The 12,173-nt window shown below is 47.2% G+C and overlaps 1 protein-coding gene across 1 annotated transcript in view; it reads left to right on the forward strand.

Moving 5' to 3' along the window:
- The first annotated feature begins 249 nt into the window (after window positions 1–249).
- The window catches only part of Tnfrsf21 (TNF receptor superfamily member 21), a 72,337-nt gene continuing 60,413 nt past the window's right edge, over window positions 250–12,173 (forward strand). The window contains exon 1 of the mRNA XM_059281762.1: window positions 250–720. Within this exon, the coding sequence (XP_059137745.1) occupies window positions 625–720 (96 nt within the window). The 5' untranslated portion in view covers window positions 250–624. The remainder of the gene's footprint in view (window positions 721–12,173) is intronic.

Here is a 12,173-nt window from a genome sequence, read left to right on the forward strand (position 1 = left end):
TAAGTAAGGGATGTATACTGTACTCCCAGGCTAGCAAGCAAACGCAATTCCTCCAGCTAACGCCAAGGGGCACCCTTTCCTTCCCCTCGGTATCTGGAACGCCTTGAGCTCTCCATCTGCACAAAGAGCCCGGCCTCCTCCCGGGTGACATCACAAAGGGCCGGTTCTCCGCCCCTTCGGCGCCACCACGTGTGTCCCCGAGCTGAGTGGCCACCCGACTCAGTCCCTCGCCGGCCGGTCTGGGCAGCAGAGGAGGCGAGTAGCTGGTAGTGACTGGAGGTTTCGCTATGGGAAGTCGTGTGTCTCCGTCAGCCCTGCTCCCTGGTTCTCCGCAGCCGCTGTCGCTGGAGAGCACCGGGAGGCGCGGGTTCCAAGCGCGCCTGCTTCTCCCCGCCCGGGCGCCCGCGCCCCTGGGCAGGTGCTGAGCGCCTTCCCGAGCCTTCCCTGCCGCCTCCCTCTTCCGCCCGGCCGCCCGGCTGCTGCAGTGCACATGGGCTGCTGGAGGTAGATGGGCTCCCCGCCCGGGAGGCGGCGGTGGATGCGGCGCTGGGCAGAAACAGCCACCGATTCCAGCTGCCGTGGGGCCGCGCGCTCCGGGCGCCCCTGCGAGCCCCAGGCTCGGCCATGGGGACCTCGGCAAGCAGCACCACCGCCTTCGCCTCTGGCAGCCGCATCACCGGCCAAGTCGGAGCCACGATGGTCGCCGGCTCCCTTCTCCTGGTGAGCGATCCGAGGGAACCCTAGGGTGGCGGTTGCGTTCGAGCCGATGTACGGGAGCGGGGCGGGTCCCCGGGCCCGTAGTGCCTAGGGCGCGCGGTAGGACCAGCTGGGTTGGAAGGCTACAAGGAAATGGCCAGAAAAAGGGGGACTCATACTAGATCATTTGGGGGGGGGGGATAGAGGGCGAGCTACGGCTGGGGAGTGCTAGCGAATTATTTTTCTTGCAATCTGGCTGCTTGGAGGAAGCGCGAGAGGTGGCCGCCCCGGAGTCCTGCGCATTTCAGGGCTTTTGCCCCGGACTCGGCCTACCTCGCACCCCAACACCTAGCCTCACCCCAGTGTCATCCACTGCCAGCCCCTCCGCGTGGTGCAAGGCCCGAGCAGTCCGTGTCAGTTGCCAGTGGCCGGTTGTGGCCGCCGCTCTGTCGCTGCTGCAATGTCATGTCCGGATGCTACCGCAGTGGAGACAGCGGGACCGGTGCGCTCCGGACACGAGCAACCGCTGCGTGCTTCCGCGCACCAGGCATTCCGGAGTAGGGAGCAGGCCGCCCCTTGCTCTAGCCTCCTTGCTTTCTCTCCTCGTCTTGGCTCGGATGGGTCCTGATTTCTGCACGCCAAAAGAGAGAGAAGAAAACAAGGGACCCAGAGACCCATTCTCAGGCGCCTCCAAAGCACCGGCTTAGAGCCAACCGGCGCTCTGGCTCTCCAGTAGAGGGGGAGGGGAAAAGAGCTACATAAAGAAGGATTAATTTTCTCCATCCTTATTTCTCCTTTTCTGTGTTTAGGCATGTCACCACGCAGGATGATACGGGCTCCCTCAGCGTCCAAAGCTGGGGCGTGCCCTGAGCATAGTCCTCCATCACTTTGACTAAACCCTGACATCATCCCTTATCCAAAACTTGCCGGAACTGTCCCTTTATTCCGACCACTGGGGCCAAGTGGGGAATTAGGTGGAAGATAATTTGAATTCAAGCCCTTGAGCCATCATAAACCAGCCATGCCTTTTATCCCTGCAGGGAGGATGAAGGTTGTTAGCTAAAAACCAAACAAAAACAAAAAAGAGCCTGTTTTCATGGTTGGGCTGTGTGAGGGAAAGCAGGCCTCTTGTCTCCTCCTAAAGGACTTACTGCCTGGCTGGCCAAGATCTACTGCTTCCATTTGAAGACACTGCAGTTGCTATGGCCTGGGAATTCATCCTACACTCAGATCCCCCACCCCCCTCTGGGGTGTGTGTGTGTGTGTGTGTGTGTGTGTGTGTGTGTGTGTGTGTGTGTGAGAGAGAGAGAGAGAGAGAGTAAAAAAGTTTGTTGTTCTTAGCATTTATAATGAGGCCGATCTCAGTATCTCTGAGGAGACTTTTTTTCCTGTCCATTTATAATAACAGCAAAATCCAAGTTTGTACACTTGAAACAGTCAGAGAGTCCTTAGGGCAATGAACTTGAACTGACAGTCTTAAAGTAGGGTTCATGGGAACACTGATCCTAATGACTGGAGTGAGGTCCCTTGCTGAGTTTCTCTCTAAGGCAGATCTGCTCAGCACACGTTGTGTGCCCCTGCTTTACACGGCAGTCCGTTCACACATTCAGTCTTAAGTTATCACTCAGTGTGTGGGTTTTCATACTTTTTTAAAACTTTGAGAGTGAAATAGGTGCTTGAAGTTCTCAGTCTATAAAGATGGATGCTTTAACTAACCAAGAAAGGGCCCAGCTCCTTTTATTCGATTCTCAGACTCTACTTACCCACACACTGCATAGCAGATTTGCAACTCATGACCTGATAATGTAAGTTTGATAGTTAAGTGAAATCTACGAAGGGGTTTTAGATGCAATCTCTGGGTGATAATCCGGCAAGGTCCCTTGATCTTCTGGTAACTATAGCAAAAAGGCTTTACTTAATTGATGGCTTAGAAGGGTGACTGATGGGGTATGCCAGGCACCATCAGGAACTGTGTAATAACCTTCTCTTTCATCCCACTTCGCATACCCTGGCCGGTCATCAGGACAGGCTTGGTTAATAGTACAACACTGATCTGGTGACGCTGATCTCAGGATAGCTTGCCCCGCTGGTAGTCTTGGCCACGTTAATGACTGACACCAGGTAGGATAGCTCAAGTAAACATAGTGTGAAGTACCTAGAAGACTAATGGGGGCTGTAGAGAGGTGACTCCTCACTCATACAGTGTGGTTAGATTAAAGAAAACAATGATGCCAGAGAAACATCTCATAATGTCTCTCAGTTGCCCCTTTCCCACTTTTTTTTCATAGCAGTCTTTGTTATTGTTATTTTTTGCGATACTTATTTATTTTTTTTAGCATGACAGGCTAAAAGGGAGCTTACTATAGGCTCTGATATAGCTACACGTTGTATGATGTACAATATGATATATTTGTATGGCAACTATATGGACATGTGGTGAGAGCAGCAAGGTATTTTATACACAGTATCTCACCATCCCTGTCAAACAGGTGATGCCTCCATTCTACAGGGGAGAAAATAGTCTCCAAGATTTTGCTGGTCTCTTGTAGGTCACACCACATGTGTGTGGTGACTCTGGGATAGAACTCCTTGACTCAGACCCTCCTTCACCCATGTGCCACACTGCTTGTTCCCCACAGCTTCAGACTGATGACAACGTGTAAGGACATAGAAGGGTCCCTGGGGGGGGGGGGGGAGCTGAGACGGTGGCTTGGTTAGCTGCAGAATATAAGTGAGAATTACACAAGGACCTTCGGAATGATTTGTTCCAGTCGCTTGCATTTCTGCTGTTGATGAGTTGAGGTGACCGTGTCGTGCTTGAAAGATACACACAAACTGAAAGGCAGCATACATGTTCCAGGCTAACGTTCTGGAAATGAGATATTCAGATTCACAGTAGTTTAGGGACTGTCCTAGGAGGACTTAGTCATGCCACACTGGATGCAGTCAGAGGTGCCCATGTCTTTAGGGAGCTTGTTTTGACTATATAGACTGATGGTAAGGGCCAGTCAAGGTTGTTAAAGACATTGGACCTGAAGCTTGGGAAATGACTGTTATCTCCAGATTGAGAAGTCCTGTACCAAAGGTGCAGGGAACACAGCAGAAGAGGAAGTGGAAAGATTCTGAGAGCCAGAGGAACAGAAAAGTCTGCCGTGGGATTGTGCTTCCTAGAAATGTCAAGGAAGCTTCACTCATGAAGTCTCAAAACATGGCTGCCTAAGCAGGATCTGAACAGGGACAGTACTGACAGACATGGTAGCAAGGAAGGAGGCAATCTCATGGGTCTCCAACCCTAGATAAAGAATTAGAATTATGGGCAACTAAGATATATAGATATAGATATAGATAAAGATAAAGATATAGATATGTATGTATGTATGTATGTATGTGTATATATATACATATATACATATATATGTGATGTATATACACACATATAAAATCTATGTAACAGCAATTGAAAAAGAGACCATGAATTTGAGAGTGTGGTTGGTACATGGGAAAGCTGGAGGGAAGAAAAGAAAGACAGAAAATTAATAATTAATAATTAAAATATTAAAGTAATAATTAAAAATGAATAATTACAATTTAATTTAAACATAAAAGGACTCCAGACACAGGGCCATGTGCTTAGTATCTTGTCCAGCTCTCTGTCCATCTGTCCTTTTTCTAGGCAGTTGGCATCTCACCGTATCCCGTCACCAAGAGAAACAGTTTTATTCACTATTCATTTTTCTTTTTGGTGATGGGAAACGGTGAGACACATGATCAAGCTGTCTTTCTGCCGAGAGAGCACCTCGTGTTACTGTCGGCCACTGTTACTGAGTTCTATCTTCACCTGTCACAGTACATGGCCACCTGCCTAGGCAGGTGTGTGTGTTGGGGGGGTCAGGTCGGGGCTCAGATCTTTAAGACTTGGTGACAAGCTCAGGCAGAACATCGAATCAGAGCTGGCACGATGTCCAGGGGACTTTCTTCCCTTTGTATACTTTCAGGGCACCATCTTAGACTGTGGAGCTGGAAGGGAACCCCAGCTGTTACTGCTCTAACACCCCACACAGCTTGGCTGCGTGAAAGAACAGCCTACACTGAGGAAGTGACTAGTTATCAAATCCACGCGGTGCACCCTTTCTGAGGGAGGTGTCATCCTAGGCAGTGGAAGTGCAGTGATGAAGAGGGATGAGAGCCTTGCCACGAAGCTAGCTTCTGCGGCTTATCAAACATGTGGCTGTCAATAGAACTGATTGAGTGTCCCTCCGGTGGGATCAGTGGATGAGCACGCTAGACCCAGACTGACGCACAAATGCAATGTTCACGTCTTTAAAAATATGGCAACCAACTTCGCCATGAGATTCAAAGCCAGGAGAAGAAAACGCTTCTATTTTGGAAAACTTTTCAATCTTGGAATAATATACCAGTCTTAGTAGGGAAATTGACTTATGAGAAATTGGGAATGAGGAAGAATAATCAACTCAGAAGTTGTACTGGATTGAACAATTCCCGATTTTACCACATGAGTTTTTTACCCACAATCAAACCAGAGAATAGGATCAGGCTTTCTCATCTGGACTAAAGGTATATTTCTGGCTCTCTCTCAGGTCTAGTCCCTAATAAGCAGACAGACAGACAAACAGACAGAATCTCTAGCACAACTAAGCTAAATCTACAAGAAAAATATTTCTTCAAATAAGATGTATACTTAGAATGAAAAAAGAAAAGACCCCTCTGTGACTACATGGGCACAGATCTGCCAATTGCTTACATTACACACGTGGACACTGTCTACCAAGTTACGTAGAGCAAGCTTAGTTAATGCCACGTTTTTTCCGGTAGTTTGCAGGATGCCGCCTTCCCCAGTGGTCAGCAGTGGGCGTGCCTTGCTGGCTGGGTCTGGTGAGTTGTAGTTGTTGGAGGTTGGGGTTTGGAGACTTCACACCTTGACTTTATCTTGAAGAGAGGCAAAGCCTCCTGGGAAGCTTGGTAGAAAAGTTGCAAATTGGTTTTGTGCTTACTCAGCCAGTATGTAAACTATAATTGGCCTAAGTGAAGTCCATTTTTTTTTTTCTTTTGGTGACGGGAAATGGTGAGACGCGTCCTCAGACTATTTGGGGGCTGGGGTGAATCAGGTGACTTTCCCTTGCATAAACAGCTCTGCCTATTTTCCAGAAAACACTAATACTCTGCTGGCCTTCTTTCCCCACACAGGCCTGGCACACTGCGGTAATGCCAGGTCACCACCAGCAACTTCTTGGCAAACTCAGGTGCTTCTCTTCTGGGACGAGAAGAGCCCAGATTATCTCAGAGCTTTGGTGGCTGTCCAATGGTCGTTTGGAGTCGAATCCCTTTGGACCGATAGGTTTGATGGACAGCATGACCCCTAAAGCCATTAATAGGAGCAGCTTGGTCCCCATTTTTAATCTCCGTTGAGTGTCGGCAGGAGGCTGGGCTTCGCTGCTACTGTGTTAGCAGCTGCTGAGCTTGTGTTCTTTAGGAATTGGGGCGAGATCATGAATAAACACTGACTTTCCCCAGTGTTTGTATTTGTCAAATACCTAAAAATCAACAGCATCTTAAATTGACTTGAGCACTGCCACCTGGTTGGGCGGTGGTTATTAACCTGGGGGAAACTGGCAGTGGTCCAGAAGTATGGGTAGGGCCTCTGCGGATGGAGAGAGGGACTGATGATCATGGTGTTGACTGAAGGCAGGTGTGCAGTCATTGTCGCTGAAGAGTGCTGAAGTCATGTGTGCGTACTGGTGTGGTGTCAGTGTGCTGGCTTTGGAGATGACATGTCTGTAGTGTTGGGAAAGTTGTGCTCAGAAGGCTCTCAGGGAGGCGTGGGAGGCAGCAGGATCTGGGTAAGTTGGCAGGGTGCTGCACCGGGTCCTTTCATCTTCTCTTCAGGGTATTTGAAGACTAAGCGTGACACTTCTCTAGACTAAAACAAATGAAAGGCATGGAGAAGCACGTGACTGTCCAAATTGAAACACGGCGCCAATTATCTAATATCTATATAATTTTCCACTTGTTCTTCTGCAACCAGAAGGATGTGGTGGCTCTGTTGCTTGGTACCATTTGCAAATCTTCCTGTTTTTTGGGGAAAGGAACAGGAGCTTAATGGACTTGGAAGAGAACATGGAGGATGTTCATGTGCCCCAGAGTCAGAAGAGAGCAGCTGTGTATTCAGTGGAGCTTCTGGGCTAGCAGCCTTCGGAGGAGGGCTAGGCAAATGGCTGGCGACCGTTCCTATCAGGATCTGACTGGCCCTGGTTACTGAGAACTTTCCACTTCATCGGGTGTCTTCTATAAAGCACCACAGCATACGTCTTCCAAGCCCCCAGGTCGCAGACTTAGTACCATTTTTGCAGATTACAGAATGAGGTTTGATAGAGTTGACTCTTCAGCCCATCATTAGGTCTGGAAAGAGGAATGATGTCTAGATCAGCATAGTTTCATACACTCAGCTCTGCCAAGGGGCGGGTACAGGTTCACTTCAATTTACCCTATGTTTGTGTCCTCTAAAGGGAATGATTTTACCCCAGAGTTGGGCATGCTCTTTTTTATTTTCTGAGTTTCATGATGGTGCCTGGAGGGTTTGCCAAAACTCCTGGTAAGAGCATGGTGTGAGAGGGTTGAAAGGGGAGGGTGTGGAGACATGGGCGAGCATTTTCCTATGGGGTGACTCTGATGGGCCGTGGTGCCATGGTTGAGATGGAAAGACACTCCTGCAAATTGAAGTGTTATAAATAGGGAATGGGCACATTGCTCTTCTGCTGCCTGGGTCATTTTAAAAAATATTTGTTTAGTGAGTAACAGTGTGGTGTGGGTTCTGCCTCACAGTGCCGTTTCTGCTCACTTATTCTGAGGACCTGAGGACCGGGTAGGGTCTTCACTGCCAGCCTGATTATTTATTTGTACAGAATAAGTTCACAGCTTGTACCAGCTGTGGCTAGTATTTGTTCACTTTTCATTTCACTTCTCTGAGAAGTGAATTTGACTCCATCCTTTGAATGGCTCACGAATGCTGTCAATGTGACATGTAGGTTGCCACAACTAATGGAGGCACCTTCCTAAGGAAGCTGTTAGAAAACACGGAGAGCTTCCTATGTGCATATAATGTGTTTTGATCAAATCCACAGCCCTCCACTCCCTCCCCTTCCAACTGCTCCCCCACACCCTCCCCATCACTTTTCCTTCCCAGTGTCCTGTTCACTTTTTCTAAACCTGCTGAGTCCATGTAAGGCTACCTGCATGGGCATGATTGCAGGACCATCTACCGGAGCACGTCCAGCCTGTCAGGAGCCCCATCCCTGAAGAAAATGGAATCTCCCTGCTCAAATAGCCTCCAGTTGCCAATAGGTCCTCAGCGAGGGGTGAGACTGTGTGGCTCCGTCCCCTGTCCACGAGAGCTTTCGGCTGGCTTGATCTTGTGCAGGTCTTATGCAGGCTGTTCCAACCACTGTGAGTTCATGTATACCGTGGCTTGTCATTCCTACCCAACACTGCTTAGCCATAGTCATACAGTCCTTTTGGACCTTACAGTTTTTCTCCTTCCCACTTCTGTAAGACCCCTGAGCCTTGTGGGTAGGCGGTGTGGTCTAGAGGTCCCATTTAGACCCGGGCACTCCCCAGTCTCCTCTGTCCATGGACCAGTTAGTTGTAGGTCTCTTTATTGATCACCATCTATTGCACAGAGCGTTGTCTCTGATGTGGGTTGGGAGCTGTGCTAATGAAATGAGCTTTGAAATACACGTTTGTAGACTGCAGTGCCTCGGTAGACCAGAGAAAGATGACAGCTGGGAGGAAATGACTTGATTGCTGATCCTGAAAAGGAGGTTGGAATTCTGGTCTCCCAAGAACCTTGGTGACAAGACCCCTGTCTAATTTCACTGTAGACACGGCTAGCTCTGCTCAACCAGGAGTAGGAGAGGCAGGGCACTAAGAGTCAAGGAAATTTAAAGGCAAAGGCCACAGGGTTTCTAGAACAGTCTGATGAGTGCGTTTGCACTTGCTTCTGCCCCTCTTTTCTCTCTGTAGTAATTTTCCTTTCCCTTACAGATGTATATTTGTGCTTTTCATTTATTTATTCAAATGTAAGGACTGTCTATTAACTAACAGGTATGATTAGACTGTGGGTATGTAGGAGGGAAAGGCTTATCTGTGGTCTCCTCTTGGAGCTCACAGAAAGGGTGATGTTTCATGGTAATCACCACAGAGCAGAAGGGGGAGGGTTCCAGTGGGAGGAATAGCCAAGTGTATGTAGGACAGACTCTGTGTCCTGTGACCTCCGGCCACCATGGCTGGGGCTCTGTGAAAGGGTGCAGTGGGGGTTCAGTGGGAGGAGGCATCAGGACTGTGTCATGTGGAACCCTGGAAGGTGTGACAGCATCATCGCTCAGTTCATGAGAGGCTGGATAACAATGTGGCTTGAAACATTTTCTTAAAGACATGTATTTGGGGTCTGTGTGTGTGTGTGTGTGTGTGTGTGTGTGTGTGTGTGTGTGTGTGTGAATGTGTGTGAAGGTGGCCTCAGAGGCCAGAAAAGGGCATCTGATCTCCAGGAGCTCAACTTACTGACAGTTTTGAGACACCAACGTGGGTGCTGGGAACCAAATTCCTCAGCAAGAGCAGCAAGTGCTCTTAACCACTGAGCGTCTCTCCAGCTTGCAAACATATAATAATAATAATAATAATAATAATAATAATAATAATAATAATGTCATAATTCTTGGAGAATTTCATTTGGGACATTTTGGTCCTATCACCCACTCCCAGAGCTCCTTCCAGATTCCTCCTACCTCCTTTCTTATCCAACTCTGTCTCCCTCTCCCACCTCCCTGCACTGAGTATACTTTGCATTGGCCAACTACTCTTGGCCACAATCAGGCTACAAACAATAAGAAAAAAAAACAAAAAACACAAAGAAGAAAGAAATTTGTTTTTCAAGTTGAGGGATGGAACGTAGGGCCCTGGACATGCCGAGCCAGAGCTCTACCACCAAGTTACACTCTCAGATCTCAGATCACTCTAGAAGCCTTGATAGAGCATGCGTTAGAGAGAGGAGTCTTGGAAACAGGGGGCCAGCAGCATTAAAGATCTTGGAGAATTTATTGGTGCTGAGATGGGAATGGCAGGCGGTGTCATAGAAGGTAGGACTCCTGGGTTCCTAAATTGAACAGTCTATGATGGGAAGGACAGGCTGGGGAGGGGTGGATGGGACGGGACCTCCAAGGCTCGGATGTTTATTAAGTACGTTTGAGGTGCCTATGACGGACATCGGCTCAGGTCTTTACCTTGCCTTTAAAAATAGCTGACGTTGCAGGTCCAAAAGTGGGTTGAGGCATCGCTTCCGTCGCCAGGTGCTTGGGCTGCCGTCATCAGCCTGCAGCGCTCGGCGGAACAGACATCTCTATACACACCAACACTCTGCCCCCTTTTAGGGTCCCCCCCCCACAGTGCATTCCCCAAAGTGGCATCGCCAGGTCAGAGGAAACGAATGAGTGGTTTTATGGCATTTGCTGCAGGTTGCCAGATTGTTTTTTAGGAAGACAATCAATTCAGAATGCCACCAGCCACTCATAAATGTGCTTTCTAGCCCATGAACCTGCCAGCCCTGGAGTTTCTCATTGCAAATTACTTATCCTCTTTCTAATTCAGATAGGTAAGGACCTTCGGTGGTCTCAGTGATGTTTTAGTCATTTAGGGACATCATAAACTTACCTGTGCTTGGCTTTTAATGACCCGTGCCTCTCACTATTGAGTAGAAGTTATGCTAACCTTATTTTTATTAGTTCTATGTATCTTTCTGGTTATAAGTTCGCATTATCTATGTATGGCATTGTTTTACATTCTATTCATTTTTTTTTCTGATGATGTTTATGTATTTATTTGTGTGTGTGTGTGTGCATGCGTGTGGGCATCCCCATGCCACAGTGCACAGGTGGAGGTCAGATACAACTTATGGAGTTTGTGGGTCCTGGGGATAGAAGTCCCCAGGCTGCCAGGCTCAGTTAAGCACCTTTGTCCACTCATCCGTTTGACCAGCACTATATTCTATTTTTAATATTACGATAATAACGTGAAAAATTAGGCTTGTGTGATTAACCCTTTTCATTTCTGGGTCTGAGAATATTCTTTTTTTTTTTTTTCTCCCATTTTGACAGGTAGTATAAAGGATTCTGATAACTTTGAATTTTGTAATTTTTATCGTTTGCCTGTTGGGCTTGTTGATGTTTCTGGGTGTTGGTGGCCTATCTGTAGTGAGACGCTCCTCAGTGTGTTCTGAAGGCTACCTGTACATACTGTGTGTATAAAGGATTTTGTGGGTAAACACGCAGGGGAATGCTGGACACAGCTGATTCGCGTTTTCAGGTAGAGTCTTGGGGTCAGTTATTGGCTGATAAATTAGTTGTGCCCTTCCGGGAGTGTTTCCTGAACTCTAGACAAGATCGGTAAACTTTTTCTGTAAAGTACCAGGCAGTACTTTCATGATATCTACAGAAACTACTTAATTCTGCCTTTGTGTGGGCATGGCATCCCTAGACAATGCCTCAAAGAGTGAGCCTGGCTGTGTTTCAATAAAACTTTATTTGTAGTTACTGAAATTTGAATTTCACATAGTTTTCACTGGCACTATTTATTATTCTTTTTATTCCTCTCCACCTCCCAGCTATTCAGAATATAAAACCATTGTTAGCCTACAGGCTATACAAAAGCAGGAGGTATTGAGGTCCAGTGTGTTTCTAGACCAGGGCATTAACATTGTGTGAGACCAGATTAGGGAAACTCGCTCTGGAAAAACCCTTACTTAATTATGCCACGAGCAATGAAAATGAGATTATTAATTGTACATCCTTTCTCTTCTTCTTATGATTTTCTTTTGTTATAAACCAAGATTTATTTCATTTTAATGAATTAACTAACTTACTTTGAGATAGTCTCAGGTTGTCTAGCCTGACTCAAGGCTGACCTTGAACAGCCTCCATTTTGAATCCTGGGTTAGAGTGTGTGCTGGTCCTGGAACTCGAGGGTTTGCATGTGCCAGGCAAGCTCTACTAGCTGAGCAACATCCCCAGAACCATGAGTATTTATTTATTTGTTTGTTTGTTTGTTTGAAAAATAGCCTTTATTTTTCTTGTCTTTATCTTGACATCTGCTTTAAAAACAAACCAATACAGTATGTTCTATGTTCAGAGAAGTATGTTTCAGGATTAAAGTCTTTTATTAAATTAAATAAAATAAATAACCAAATTTTTGGTTTTTGAGAAAGGATCTGCCTATGCAAATCAGCCTAAATAGGAACTCAGTGTCTAGCCCAAGCTGGCCTTGAATCTGTGATCTTCCTGCCTTTACATCCTAACGTCTGGGATCCTAGGCATGTACCACCACGTACATAGGCATTCATCACCGTGTACATAGGCATGTTCTACCGTGTACATAGCCATGTACCACTATGTACATAGGCATTCATCACCATG

This window comes from Peromyscus eremicus, chromosome 16_21, assembly GCF_949786415.1.
Source record: "Peromyscus eremicus chromosome 16_21, PerEre_H2_v1, whole genome shotgun sequence".
NCBI classification, from domain to species: domain Eukaryota; kingdom Metazoa; phylum Chordata; class Mammalia; order Rodentia; family Cricetidae; genus Peromyscus; species Peromyscus eremicus.